The 15,290-nt window shown below is 49.1% G+C and overlaps 1 protein-coding gene across 1 annotated transcript in view; it reads left to right on the top strand.

Moving 5' to 3' along the window:
• LOC138567625 (chymotrypsinogen 2-like) overlaps positions 1-8,770 on the top strand; it is a 47,391-nt gene extending 38,621 nt beyond the window's left edge. The window contains exon 7 of the mRNA XM_069646093.1: positions 8,516-8,770. Coding sequence (XP_069502194.1) covers positions 8,516-8,677 — 162 coding nt within the window. The 3' untranslated portion in view covers positions 8,678-8,770. The remainder of the gene's footprint in view (positions 1-8,515) is intronic.
• Positions 8,771-15,290: the final 6,520 nt, after the last annotated feature.

The following is a 15,290-nucleotide window of genomic DNA, read 5'->3' as shown; positions in this document are numbered from 1 at the left end:
CCCTCCCCGTGATCTTACGTAAAGCTAAACAAGCACCCTCTGAGCATCTGCGCCAGTAGGTCCTCGATCCGACACACCAATTGCATTCACACAGTCCTAATTCCCAGCAAAGCTTCCATCTTTCAGCAGTTTGCACTCATGATATTTCCAAAAGGCATATAGTATGGGTGCATTTGGAAAGAGGGGCACTGAGGAGTATACATCGTCCAGCCAAATCTGAGTGTTCACACTCCTGGATGACTCATGAGTGACCTCTCACTCGGCCTCATGTGAGTACATCATGCTTCTAGCGTCCTTTGCTGCATTGAGTCTACCCTGCAGCAGTGAGTGCACATCCCAGCAGCCGACCCTGCTACAGTGAGTGAGTGCACCATGCCATAAGTCGGCTTTTATGCAGTGGATGCACTATGCAACTGGTCTATCCTTCAACAGTGATCAAACCTTCCCACCAGCCTATCCTGCTACAGTGGGCACATCATGCCACAAGTCTGATCTTCTGCATTGGGTACACCATGCCACTAGTCTGTTCTTCTGCATTGGATACACCATGCCACTAGTCTGATCTTCTGCATTGGGTACACCATGCCACTACTCTACTCCTCTGCATTGGGTACACCATGCCACTACTCTACTCTTCTGCAGTGAGTACATCATGCCACTAGTCTACACTGCTGCAGTGAGCACAGCATGCCACTAGTCTGCTCTTCTACATTGGGTACGCCATGCCACTAATCTACACTGCTACAGTGAGCACACCATGCCATTAGTCTGCTCTTCTGCATTGGGTACACCATGCCACTAGTCTACAAAGCTGCAGTGAGCACACCATGCCACTAGTCTACTCTGCTGCAGTGGGTACACCATGCTACTAGTCTACTCTGCAGCAGTGAGCACACCATGCCACAAGTCTACTCTGCTGCAGTGAGCACACCATGCCACAAGTCTACTCTGCTGCAGTAAGCACACCATGCTGCTAGTCTACTCTGCTGCAGTGAGTACACCATGCTACTAGTCTACTCGGCAGCAGTGAGCACACCATGCCTCAAGTCTACTCTGCTGCAGTGAGCACACCATGCCACAAGTATACTCTGCTGCAGTGAGTACACCATGCCACTAGTCTACTCTGTTCCGGTGAGCACACCATGCCACTAGTCTATTTTGCTGCAATGAGTACACCATTCTACTATTCTGCTGCAGTGACACACCATGCCACTAGCCTACTCTGCTGTAATGAGTACACTATGCTACTAGGTTATGCTTTATCAGTGAGTACACCACACCACTAGTCTACACGTCTGCAGTGAGTACACCATGCCACTAGTTTATTCTCCTGCAGTACGTACACCATGCTAATAGTCTACTCTGCTGCATTGGGTACACCATGCCACTACTCTATTCTTCTGCAGTGAGTACATCATGCCACTAGTCTACACTGCTGCAGTGAGCACAGCATGCCACTAGTCTGCTCTTCTGCGTTGGGTCCACCATGCCACTAGTCTACACTGCTGTAGTGAGCACACCATGCCACTAGTCTACTCTGCTGCAGTGAGCACACCATGCCACTAGTCTACTCTGCCGCAGTAAGTACACCATGCCGCTAGTCTACTATGCTGCACTGAGTACACCATGCTACTAGTCTACTCTGCAGCAGTGAGCACACAATGCCACAAGTCTACTCTGCTACAGTGAGCACACCATGGCACAAGTATACTCTGCTGCAGTGAGTACACCATGCCACAAGTCTACTCTGTTCCAGTGAGCACACCATGGCACTAGTCTATTGCTGCAGTGAGCACACCATGCTACTAGCCTACTCTGCTGTAATGTGTAGACTATGCTACTAGGCTATGCTTCGTCAGTGAGTACACCATACCACTAGTCTACACGTCTGCAGTGAGTACACCATGTCACTAGTTCATTCTCCTGCAGTACGTACACCATGCTAATAGTCTACTCTGCTGCAGTGAGCACACCATGTCGCACATCTACTCTGCTGCAGTGAGTACACTATGCCACTAGTCTATTCTGTTGCAGTACGCACACCATGGCACTAGTCTCTTCTGCTATAGTGAGTACACCATGCTACTATTCTGCTGCTGGGAGCAAACCATGCCACTAGTCTACTCTACTGCAGTGAGTACACTATGCTACTAGGCTATTCTTCTTCCGTGAGTACACCATGCCACTAGTCTACACTTCTGAGATGAATACACTATGAAACTACTGTATTCTGCTGCAAGGAGCACACCATGCCACTTGCCTACTCTGCTGCAGTGTGCATGCCATGCCACTAGCCTACTCTGTTGCAGTGACTACACCATGCCACCATTCTATTCTGCTGTAATGGGCACACCATTCCACTAGCCTACTCTGCTGCAGTGAGTACACCATGCCACTAGTCTACTCTGTTGCAGTGAGTTCACCATACCACTAGTCTATTCTGCTGCAATGAGTACACTATGCTACTATTCCATTGCTGTCAGCAAACCACACTACTAGTCTACTCTGCTGCGAAGAGTACACTATGCCACTAGGCTATTCTTCTTCAGTGACTAGACCCTGCTACTAGTCTACACCTCTGTGATGAGTAGACCAGGCCACTAGTTTATTCTGCTGCAGCGAGTACACCATGTTGCTAGTCTACTCTACTGCAAGGAGCACACCATGCCACTAGCCTACTCTGTTGCAGTGAGTACACCATGCCACTTATCTATTTTGCTGCAGCGAGTACACCATACCACTAGTCTACTCTGTTGCCGTGTGTACACCATGCCACTTATCTATTTTGCTGCAGTGAGTACACCATACCACTAGTCTACTCTGCTGCAGTGAGTACACTATGGCACTAATCTATTTTGCTGCAGTGAGTACACCATGCCACTAGTCTACTCTGCTGCAGTGAGTACACCATGCCGCTAGTCTACTATGCTGCACTGAGTACACCATGCTACTAGTCTACTCTGCAGCAGTGAGCACACAATGCCACAAGTCTACTCTGCTACAGTGAGCACACCATGCCACAAGTATACTCTGCTGCAGTGAGTACACCATGCCACAAGTCTACTCTGTTCCAGTGAGCACACCATGGCACTAGTCTATTGCTGCAGTGAGCACACCATGCTACTAGCCTACTCTGCTGTAATGTGTAGATTATGCTACTAGGCTATGCTTCGTCAGTGAGTACACCATACCACTAGTCTACACGTCTGCAGGGAGTACACCATGTCACTAGTTCATTCTCCTGCAGTACGTACACCATGCTAATAGTCTACTCTGCTGCAGTGAGCACACCATGTCGCACATCTACTCTGCTGCAGTGAGTACACTATGCCACTAGTCTACTCTGTTGCAGTACGCACACCATGGCACTAGTCTCTTCTGCTATAGTGAGTACATCATGCTACTATTCTGCTGCTGGGAGCAAACCATGCCACTAGTCTACTCTACTGCAGTGAGTACACTATGCTACTAGGCTATTCTTCTTCCGTGAGTACACCATGCCACTAGTCTACACTTCTGAGATGAATACACTATGAAACTACTGTATTCTGCTGCAAGGAGCACACCATGCCACTTGCCTACTCTGCTGCAGTGTGCATGCCATGCCACTAGCCTACTCTGTTGCAGTGACTACACCATGCCACCATTCTATTCTGCTGTAATGGGCACACCATTCCACTAGCCTACTCTGCTGCAGTGAGTACACCATGCCACTAGTCTACTCGGTTGCAGTGAGTTCACCATACCACTAGTCTATTCTGCTGCAATGAGTACACCATGCTACTATTCCGTTGCTGTCAGCAAACCACACCACTAGTCTACTCTGCTGCGAAGAGTACACTATGCCACTAGGCTATTCTTCTTCAGTGACTGGACCCTGCTACTAGTCTACACTTCTGTGATGAGTACACCAGGCCACTAGTCTATTCTGCTGCAGCGAGTACACCATGTTGCTAGTCTACTCTACTGCAAGGAGCACACCATGCCACTAGCCTACTCTGTTGCAGTGAGTACACCATGCCACTTATCTATTTTGCTGCAGTGAGTACACCATACCACTAGTCTACTCTGTTGCAGTGTGTACACCATGCCACTTATCTATTTTGCTGCAGTGAGTACACCATACCACTAGTCTACTCTGCTGCAGTGAGTACACTATATTAATATTACTACGTTTTCTCGCCTTTGGGCTACTGCTCAACAGCTTGATTTCCTGTACCTGTTCCTTCCCCAACATTGATACCGACGGGAGGGCTATTCCTGATAATTCCGGTACTACCAAAAAACATTCTCCCTTTAACTCAGCCTTCTCCCCCTGTGTTTCCATACTTTTAGGTTCCATACTGTTACATTGTGCCACCCCAGCCCCGTCACTGTCCACCTTTTTTGGACTTACAGTGTTTAAGACTGAGACTGCCATTATGTAACCTTCCAAAAAATGCACTTTACTCAGTACTTCCTTCATTGATTGTCTAAGCTCCCGAATTTCATAATTCAATGTGTCGTAACCTCTATCCATAGAGTCCATGATTCTAGAGAGAACCGGGAATGATAGCTCATCTACTGGGGGTAGCTGATCCTGTTGGGAGACTTCTTTTATTTCAACAGCCTCTAGTTCTTCAACCTCAGTCTCTGGGTTCTCCACTAAGGAGTCATCGTCCCCTGATTTAACACTTTCACTGTCCCGAAATATTAATGGGGAAGTCTCGTCCCCTCGACCAATTTCCCTCTCATGCTTATAACTAAACTGATACTGTGACAATTTCTCCTTATAGCCCCATTATTTAGGTGAGAAGACTGCTGTTACTGGATCTTTCCATTTAGGGTCTCTTGGGCCGTGAACTTTCCTAGAAAGCTCATGGGACAACAGTGGAGCCAATATGGAAGTGTCTGATACTAAATCTCGCTCCACCGCCATTGGTTCATCAGCCAAAAAATTCATCTTTCACTCAATGTTTAACAAAGTCCGGTTTATAACTCCCACCACCTCTACCATTGAGTCCGTTTGATTGGATTGCTCTGGGCCAAAATCCGTGGGGACCTCTTTACCTAGAGAAGTAGAACTTCCCTGAGGGGCTACCAGAGTCTCTTCTCCCGTGGAAGGAGCTGAACCCACTTTAACTGTTTGAAACGCTTGCGAAAAATGTGGTAGAGAGATTACCACCTGTGGAGGGACTCTACCCCCCTGTACTGTGGTTTCCTCTGGTATACTTCCCATACTTCTGAGTGTGACTCCCATTATATAGACCCAGAAGAGTCACCACTCTTTATGAAGCTAGGAAATAAAATATAAATATGAATTCAGTAAAATAAATGTTACAAAAATTTTAAAGACTGTCCTACCCAATCATTTTTTTGACCATACAAGAATAAAAAATAAAATACCACGACACGCTGCAGTACTAAAAGTGAATGCAAGTAAATAGTTCGAGCAATCCCGTGCAAGTATATAAACAATAAATTTCGACTATAGTTTTAAAATACTGTACAAGTTATTTGTATAAAGTACCCCGAAGGAGTAACGTCGTACTCTGCACCCTTACTTGACCACTGCACAGTGTTTTTACCACTTCAGCCCCACCAGCTCCCCAACAGCCGCACAACAGTCGATGGGCTTGACCCCGCCGGGCTTAAAGCCGAAAGGGTGGTAGCCTCCGGGCTTTGAAGGGAAGCCAAGTCACGTGATATGGTCACGTGCAATGCACACCACGCCTCCTTCAGGAAGCGCTCTTCCAATTCAATGCGGCAAGAGCCTCGAGCTCGCAGTGCCGAGTGAAAGTCTCACTAAAACTGATGACTGCTCCAACGCGCCTCCCAGGAGCACACAGGGAATCGAAACAACTCGCTCACACTGGGCGGGCGGCAGCCTCCGGGCTTTGAAGGGAAGCCAAGTCACGTGATATGGTCACGTGCAGTGCACACCACGCCTCCTCCAGGAAGCGCTCTTCCAATTCAATGCGGCAAGAGCCTCGAGCTCGCAGTGCCGAGTGAAAGTCTCACTAAAACTGAAGACTGCTCCTACGCGCCTCCCAGGAGCACACAGGGAATCCAAACAACTCGCTCACACTGGGTGGGCGGCAGCCTCCAGGCTTTGAAGGGAAGCCAAGTCACGTGATATGGTCACGTGCAATGCACACCATGCCTCCTCCAGGAAGCGCTCTTCCAATTCAATGCAGAAAGAGCCTCGAGCTCGCAGTGCCGAGTGAAAGTCTCACTAAAACTGAAGACTGCTCCAACGCGCCTCCCAGGAGCACACAGGGAATCCAAACAACTCGCTCACACTGGGCGGGCGGCAGCCTCCGGGCTTTGAAGGGAAGCCAAGTCACGTGATATGGTCACGTGCAATGCACACCATGCCTCCTCCAGGAAGCGCTCTTCCAATTCAATGCGGCAAGAGCCTTGAGCTCGCAGTGCCGAGTGAAAGTCTCACTAAAACTGATGACTGCTCCAACGCGCCTCCCAGGAACACACAGGGAATCCAAACAACTCGCTCACACTGGGCGGGCGGCAGCCTCCGGGCTTTGAAGGGAAGCCAAGTCACGTGATATGGTCACGTGCAATGCACACCACGCCTCCTCCAGGAACCGCTCTTCCAATTCAATGCGGCAAGAGCCTCGAGCTCGCAGTGCCGAGTGAAAGTCTCACTAAAACTGATGACTGCTCCAACGCGCCTCCCACGAGCACACAGGGAATCCAAACAACTCGCTCACCACACTTTTGTCAATCTTCATCTGCCCCAAACCTCAAAGCCTGTGGCCAGCACCACCCCCGCAAATTCAACTGGACAGAAGGCAGGGAACTGGCTGATTTCTCGATAGACTATTCGTACGCGCTGTACATCTAATCATTAATGGGATACAAGGTAGTGAGTACACTATGGCACTAATCTATTTTGCTGCAGTGAGTACACCATGCCACTAGTCTACTCTGCTGCAGTTAGCACACCATACCACTAATATATATTCTCCTGCAGTGAGAACATAATGCCACTAGTCTAAGTGAAAATAAGATTTTGCTTTTAGAGATTTAAGTAAAAAAGCTGTCTCCCCTTAATAAAAATGTGCATCCCCACAGACACTGAGCCTTGATTCTAGGGTGACACTCCCCAAATAAGGGCTACAGGTCATAGAGAATGTCTTTTGCACTGTGAAAAACCTGGCAAACCTTCTCCACTTGAGTTAGCACACTATTGCAACATCTCGTAACTATTAGTGGCATAAGATGTGATTGCATCAAGGGACCACATTTCAATGATATCTTTACATACATGTGTTTAGGATACTTGCCCAGCCCTAACGTATGTTGGAGGATTGCAAGGAAGCTGTATTATTCAAAATATATATCTGTAGGAGACCTTTGGATTCAGCAGTGTTAGCATCTTGGTTCTGACATTGCAGTTTTAAATGTGCTGACAGCTGAAAGTGAAGTCACTTCCCCTGCTTTACTTTACTTCCTTCCAGCTGTTGAGCTTTCTCTTCTATTTCTGTCCCCTGCCTTTGCACATGTGTCTATTGCATCTACTGCCCATGGTTTTATGGTATGGAAATGGAAGAAAGACTTTGGTCTAGTACCGCAGTGAGGCATATTCTAAGGGGCCTATTTATCTAAGCAGGAAAGCTCTTGGTATGGCTGAAAGATGAAATTGTGATGAGGACCCTGATTCCCAAGATGTTCTATCCATAGTTGCCTGGACACTGTGCCTCTTCCTTCTCTATGTCCGGCTTAGACAATCGATGAACTTGCAGCCCAGGTTCAATAACATACACCGTTGTGACTATTCAACATGTCTTTTAACAAAGCATCTGTTATGGCGTCTGCATGTTGCACAGTGTAAGACTGAAAATGCTCCTAACAAATATAAAGTGCGCCAGTTCTGTGTAGCACAACACAAGGTGTGTATGTTATGTGGTGAGGTATCTGAAAGGAGGCTAGTTTCCGCTGTAAGAATAGGTTGGTGTGATAAACAAGGACCAAGGCGAGGGGCAAGGAGCTTGGGAATAGGAGAAAGGTCTGAGAGTAGAGAAGGTCCACTAAAATACCTGTGACGCATTTGAGGGTTACACAATGAGAGCAGAGCAGAATGAGCTTTGTGAGGGAGGATAGTGTAGGGTGATCGAGGGACATGATCATGGTACAGGCAGTTTGATAGCCTCGCTAATGGGGCAGCCAGACAGGGTGGGAAGGGCAGTGCATTCCTCCACACAGATGCAAAGGTCCTGTGTTCGCCCTAAAGGTGTGAGAGAATGGAAACGCTTGGGCCTAACCTCAAATCACCCCTTTTCTGGATCGTTCATTTCCTCACTGGAGAATGAGACAGTTGGTTTGGTAACCATTTGAACTGGGCAATAATCAAACAGTAGTGTTAGTATGGGAGCTGGCTTACTGTGGTAGACCTATAACTGTAGGAGAGAACCATGCAGTCTGTTGCATGACTGGTCCTCACCATGGTTAAGTAGGCCTTGCCAACACTGATCCGCTAAACTGACATATCTATGTTGTTTCTTCCCTCACTTAGGGTGACTCTGGTGGCCCTCTCGTGTGCCAGCAGAATGGAGCCTGGACCCTGGTGGGCATCGTCTCCTGGGGAAGTGGCACCTGCTCCCCTCAGACGCCTGGAGTGTACGCCCGTGTCACCGAGCTCAGGGCTTGGGCTGACGAGATCATCGCTGCCAACTGAGTGCCAACTCTTGTGAACTCAGAAGGACCCTTGTAATGTGCCAGTGCATTTCCAAGCAAATGTATCCGCATTCTTAATAAATATGGAAACTGACTTCTGCTTGTCGTATTCATTCATTCGAAATTGTCTAGAGCTTTCGCTAAATAATTATTTCAATCCCCCTTAAGGGACAATAAACAGAGCTTTCGGATGTAATGACATTAGAATCCAAAGGCGGACATGTAACATGTGATTGTGATGGAAATCAGAGAAAAGGTAAATTAATTCCTGGGTTATGAGGTAAAAAGGAAAAGCTTTTTTCACAGGTGCCAGGTGGCGAGATGGAATCTGAGAACATGGTCCTTCTGCCCATTCTTGAATCCCATTAACCGTGGTTGCTATGCTCTATGCCCACCGTTCATGTATTGTCCTTTGCTAATTAGGGGTCTTCAATAGGGAGGTCACCGTCTCCATGGCTAGCACAATCAGAAGCTACAGCCCCCATGTGTTTGTGTGCTCTTCTAACAAAATGCTGCCCCCAGTCTTTGTTACTGTAGACAGATTTCCAGGGGCTAGTTCTTGGCCACTGAAGAGGTTGCTGTGGTCGACTACATTTTCATTGTTTCGTTCTGCCTACCAGCATCCCTGTAGAACCCGGGACTGAGTCATCCCACAACTCCTCTGCACTCTCTATTTCTTTTGCTAACCCTAACCCGAGAAAACAAATTCCAAAGCAGCAAGCCGAACTACTAGACACGCTGGATGAAAGAATGCCTTTACAGTTCGGCATAACACTTACTGAATGAACTCTGGATTACTGGCAATAACTAAACTTTATGAGTTGATGGACAATAAGATAAATGCGCAGTCAAACATTTATTTATTTATTTATTCGCAATTGTATAGCGCACTTGCAGCCCATGGACATCGAGGCACTGTTACAAGTAAGTGTTGGATTCTTAATTCAGCAGATATGCATGAGACCAGAGGTCTTATGGATACAAAATTACAGGCATAGTTGCAGGCGAGGCATGATATTCATAATACAGTAACAGAATGCATTCAGGTACGTTTCATACAAAGAGCTTGGTTTTAACAGCTTTGCGGAAGGCTTGGTGGGATTCAATCATTCTGATGTGAGGTGGCAGTGCGTTCCAGTGGGTGGCGGCCCGAGTGGGAAAGCTGGCGCCGCCAGCGCGCACCTTGCGTGATTTGGGCGTGACAATCGTGTTGGAATAGCACGTTCTTAATGGTCTGGTGGCAGAATGCTTGGAGATTCTTTGGGTCAAGTATGGTGGAGCAAGTTCATGGAGGCATTTGTGGGTGAGGGCGAGTGTTTTGAAGACAATCCTCTCTTTCACCGGGAGCCAATGTGCCTGTCTTCTGACTTCTGAGATGTGGTCTTTTCTAGTGGTACCTGTGGCCGCCCTAAGTGCATTGTTTTGAACTAGCTGAAGTTTGGCCAGGTTCTTGTTGGAGGTCCCAACGAGTAGGGCATTACAGTAGTCCAGCCTGGATCCAATTATTGCCCTAGCAATGGTGAGGCAATTCTGGCGTGACAGGAAAGGTCTGGCAGCGTTGAGGACTTTCGAGTAATAGGCTGAGGAGGAGGCAATGGCATTGACCTGTCTATCCATTGACAAGTCGGAGTCTAGGTAGACTCCGAGTGTCTTCACATGTTTGGAGACCTTGATGGGAATGTTATCAATAGTGAAGGAAGTGTACTGTTCACCGAGGTTCCCCAGCGTGGAAGGTGCTCCTATGAGGAGGAGTTCGGTTTTTTCACTATTAAGGCATAGCCAGTTATCTGCCATCCATGATTGGATAGTGGAGTAGATGGTGGTAAGAGTTTTAGTATCCGCCAAGTAATCGCCTATGAGTGGGATGAGGACCTGGGTGTCATCCGCATAGTTTGTATACGAGATGCCCAGGGAGTCAAGGATGCTGAACAGTGGCCTCGTGAAGAGGTTGTAAAGCGTGGGTGCGATACATGAGCCCTGAGGCACACCGCAGGTGATGTGGCTAGGGGTGGCACAGGCTGAGTCGGAGAAGACTTTCATGGCCCTTTCTTGGAGGAAGGAGGTAATCCATTCGCAAGCTTTGGGGGAAAAGTTAGCTTGGGTAGCTAAATGTCGACACAAGGTGTTGTGGTCCACCAGGTCAAAGGCGGCGGATAGATCCAGGAGCAGAAGGAGAGCAGGTTTCCCTGCGTCTCTTAGATCGTCCATTTGGTTCTTTAGGTCCAAGAGAGCCGTTTTGGTACCGTGTCGTGGGCGGAAGCCAGATTGCCGCAGGCCGAGGAGACGGTTTTCTTCAAGGAACTTTTGGACTTGCAGGTAAGCTGCTTTGTCCAGGATTTTCAGCAGGAAGGGTACAGTGGTGATAGGTCGATAGTTCCCCGGGATCGTGGGGTCCAGCGACGGTTTTTTGAGGAGTGGGCGAACCCAGGCCTCCTTAAGTCCCGTTGGAACATGGCCGGACTGGAAGGATGAATTAATGAATGCTGTGAGAAATGGAGCTAGGATCTGTGCTGAGTCTTTAATGAGACTAGCTGGACAAGCATCTCCCTTACAGTTGGAAGGTTTGATGGACTTGAGCAGGGCGATGACCTCGTGCTCAGTAATATCTTTGAAGTCAAAAGATGGAGAGGGATTAGTGGTGGAGGGTGTGGTGGGTTGACTATGCAGGATAGTTATGAGGCGGGAAAGGGCTTTTTGGTGGCCACGAATTTTAGTTTGAAGAGTGTTAAGCTTGTCTAGCATTGCGGATTGAATGCTATTGCACCAGTTGTCATCTTTGATGAGAGTGGGAGGAGGAGAGGATGGTTTTTCCAGTTCCCTGAATATGGTGAAGATTTCCTTTGACCCCGATTTGGCGTCATAGATCCTAGCGTTGAAGGAGGCAGCTTTAGCTGTGGTGATGTTAGTTTTGTAGGATTTAGAGATGGCTTTGAACGCATTTTTGGTGGTTTCTGAAGGGTTAGCTTTCCAGGTGGAGAGGGCAGTCCTCTTTTGCGCGCGTTGTTCAAGAAGTTCTTTGGAGAACCATGAATTAGCGTGTTTGGTTTTCTTGGCTTTTTTGAGGGTCAGTGGCGCAACGGAGTCAACTGCTTGGGTGATGACTTCTTTGAAAGTGTTGGCTAGGGTTTCTGGGTTATTGGAGAATGGGGCCTGCAAGGCCGGGTTGCGGAGGTAGGGTGCTAAATTCTCGACTGTGAGCTGGCGGGAGCTCCTGGCGAGAGTAGCTGGGCAAGGTGCCGGAGGTGAGTTGGTCTCTTTTTTGGTGCGAAGGTTGAATTGGATGTAATGGTGGTCAGACCATGGGATGGGCGTGTTTTCCGTGACAAGTAGTGAGCAGCTATGTTGACTGATCCAGTCGAGGGTGCGCCCTTTGATGTGGGTGGAGTCAGAGACAGATTGCGCAAAGCCCAGGGTGGATAGGGCGTTCTTGAGGGTTTTGGCATGGGGGTCCTTGGGGTCATTGAGCCCCAGGTTGAAGTCGCCCAGGAGTATGACCTGGGAAGTCTTTTTGATGTTGTTGGACAGTGCGAAGATGATGGTGTCATGGAAGTCAGTGCAAGGACCCGGAGGTCTGTAGACAATGTGCACAGTTATGGTGCAGTTAGGAGAAACATAAATTTTGAGTGGGAGGTAGTCACTATTGTGGTCAAGTTGCCCTGCCATTTCCCTAATAGCAAAGGATTCCCTGGCGATGAGGGCCACGCCACCACCTCTCTGAGAGGTGCGGTCCTTCCTGAAAATGGAGTACCCAAACGGAATAGCCAGAGATAGTGCCGGGCCTGAACTTTCATTGAGCCAGGTTTCTGTGAGGAATAGGAGGTCAAGATTGTCCTTAATGATCAGGTCGTTGATGTCGAGGGCGTGGGCAGGTACGGAGCGAGCGTTGAGCAGGGCGCAACTAAGGGTGTGGACCGTAGAAGGTGAGGTGGAGGTGGGTGGTCTGGGGGGGTAGTGGGTGGGTCAGGAATAGGGGGTAGTATGTTTTTGGACTTGGTCGTGGTGTCAGCACTGGGCATAACAGGCAGTGCAGAAACAACATTGGGCATAGGGGCAGCAGTATCAGCAGTGTCAACAATATCAACATTTGGCATGGGAGCATCACAAGGCATAACAGGCGGTACATAATCCACATGAGGTATAAGTGCAGCAGAGACAGTAGTGGCAACATTGGGCTTGTAAGCTTCACTTGGCCTGGGCGTGGATGGTAGTTCCGCGACAGTGTTAGTAATGGGCCTTTTGATTTGGGCGTCTGATGAGTTTGGGCGGAGATGAGGTGCAATGGCTTCAGTGTACAATGGTGCCATGGTGCAGGCAGGCCAATGGGGCACAAGAGTGTCATCCGGGTAGGTCGAGTTAAAGTTGTGCCTGCGTGACGGCGGCAGACATCTGAGACCTACCTTTAGGTTACGGTCAACAATATTCGGGGTGTAGGTGATAGAGGGGCGGGTGCGCGACCGGAGTCGTGCGTTTCTGAAGGTGCACGGCACTGTGCACAAAGTAGTAGGGAGGGCCTTCCCCATTGTTACAACGTCAATCCCTGCAAACAACTGCAGATGCGAGAAGTTCATTAAATAGGAACCCTTTGGTACCGGAATAAAGGATGTGTCCTGTTCTCTAAATCAAGCAATGCCCATATGACTGTCTGCTGAATCTGACAGCCATCCTTGTCACACCAGTACTGACTCCCGCTCCCGCACTTCCTGTAGATAACCCTATAGAGGTGCCATGGAAGCATGAGACCCCAAACAAGCCAGCCTTTACCATATTCGGAAAACAAAAAATAGCCACTGTGTGTCATGCCCGCGCCGCTGGCACACGCATTGGCAACCATCATGGACTACTTGGTACTCATTTATCCTCCTAATACTCCTTGAACAACTCCTTTTCACGCCTTGGTCTTTTATTTCCATTTGCTCAACTTTGGTTCTTTCTTATTTTATTCAATTAACTACATTTACCATAATGCACCTGGCTACAGTCCTCCATTCCTGGCTATTCTCATTCATCGTTATTGGGACCACAATCCCCAGAAGCCCTAGCGGCCAGTGCTGCTTCCACCTGCTCAGGACCAGAGAGGGAGGAGGCAGATTTTCATCAGGGGTGCTGCCCCAGGTGCTGTCAATTAGCCTGCCTCAGAACAGGGCAGGGCTGTATATAAGCAGCTGCCTGCAGGAGCACAGTGTCTTGCATCTTGAGATCTCCCCGCTCCTGTTTGCCTTGATCCGCTACTTTGTATGCTGTTCCTGTTGCTGCATTATCCTGTTTTGATCCAGTGCCCTTTCCGGGCTCCCTGCCTTGCAGCCGATCACGCTACGCTGCCTTTTACCTACAGCCTTTGTCCTCTGGGCTTCCTGCCTTGCAGCCTACTACAGTCCTCTGCAGCCCTCTACAGCCAGCGGCCCTGCTCCTCTGGGCTCACTCCTTGCTGCCCTGCTCTTCTGGGCTCCTTGCCTTGCAGCCTGCCTCACTCCGGCTGCCTACAGTCCTTGTTCTCTGGGCTTCCTGCCCTGCAGCCTGCCTCACTCCAGCTGCCTACAGTCCTAGTCCTCTGGGCTCCCTGCCCTACAGCCTGCAACCCACTGCTGCCTCCAAGCCCTTGTCCTCTGAGCTTCCTGCCCTGCAGCCTGCCTCACTCCGGCTGCCTACAGTCCTTGTCCTCTGGGCTCCCTGCCCTACAGCCTGCAACCCTCTGCTGTCTCCAAGCCCTTGTCCTCTGGGCTCCCTACCTTGCAGCCTGCACCTCTTCGCTGCCTACAGCCCTTGTCCTCTGGGCTCCTTCCTTGCAGCCTGCTCCCTCCGCTGCCTACAGCCCGTGTCCTCTGGACTCCCTGCCTTGCGGCTTGCTACACTCCTCTGCAGTACAGCCTGTTTTACACTTAGCTGCCTACAGCCCTGCTCCTCTGGGCTCCCTACCTCGCGGCCTTATTCTTTTGGGCTCTCTGTCTGTCGCCTCCTACTAATCTCTCTCTGTCCTGTTCTTCTGGACTCCCTGCCTTGCAGCCTACTACAGTCCTCCGCAGTCCACTACAGTTTGCCTGCACCTTGTCCCACTCTTGACTGCAGACCTGCTTCCTACTTTGCAGCCCTTCTGTTTTCCTGACTGCTGCTCCCTTGTACTCTTCCTTGAGTCCTCTGTACTCCACTATCTACTTCAGTCTAACTGCCTTTCCTTCATTTCCTTCTGCTAGATTGCTCATTGACTTCCTTTTCGCTGGATATATCTGTTCTTGTCTTCTCATGTCTTATGTAATCCCTTTGTACAGAGCTTGCCTGTTGGTTTCCGGCAGGCAACCTCTGCCCCTTCCCTTGTCGCGTTTTCAGTGTTACAGACACCCACTGCTGTTGTTCCCAGCCATGAGCATACAGTGTGGGCCTCTGTTATAGCAATCTGTGCAGAAGGCTGGAGTTTCCTAAGGTTCATGGAACACTCTTTCCCATTTCAGCATACACCCCAAGAGGGAATCCAGTTTGTTTGTAGCTTTGTATCTTTTGCCCCTTTTGGCTCACAGCTACAGTTTCCTACTCTTCTTTCTTGTTTAACTCCCTGCTGTGTGTGCTTATCTGCTACCTTACTTCGGCACAGCCACCCAAAATCGACCTGGGTACCCTGTGCC

The sequence above is a fragment of the Ambystoma mexicanum genome, chromosome 1p, assembly GCF_040938575.1.
Source record: "Ambystoma mexicanum isolate Mex_15411 chromosome 1p, UKY_AmexF1_1, whole genome shotgun sequence".
Lineage (NCBI taxonomy): Eukaryota > Metazoa > Chordata > Amphibia > Caudata > Ambystomatidae > Ambystoma > Ambystoma mexicanum.
This window is presented reverse-complemented; position numbering and strand designations above follow the sequence as displayed.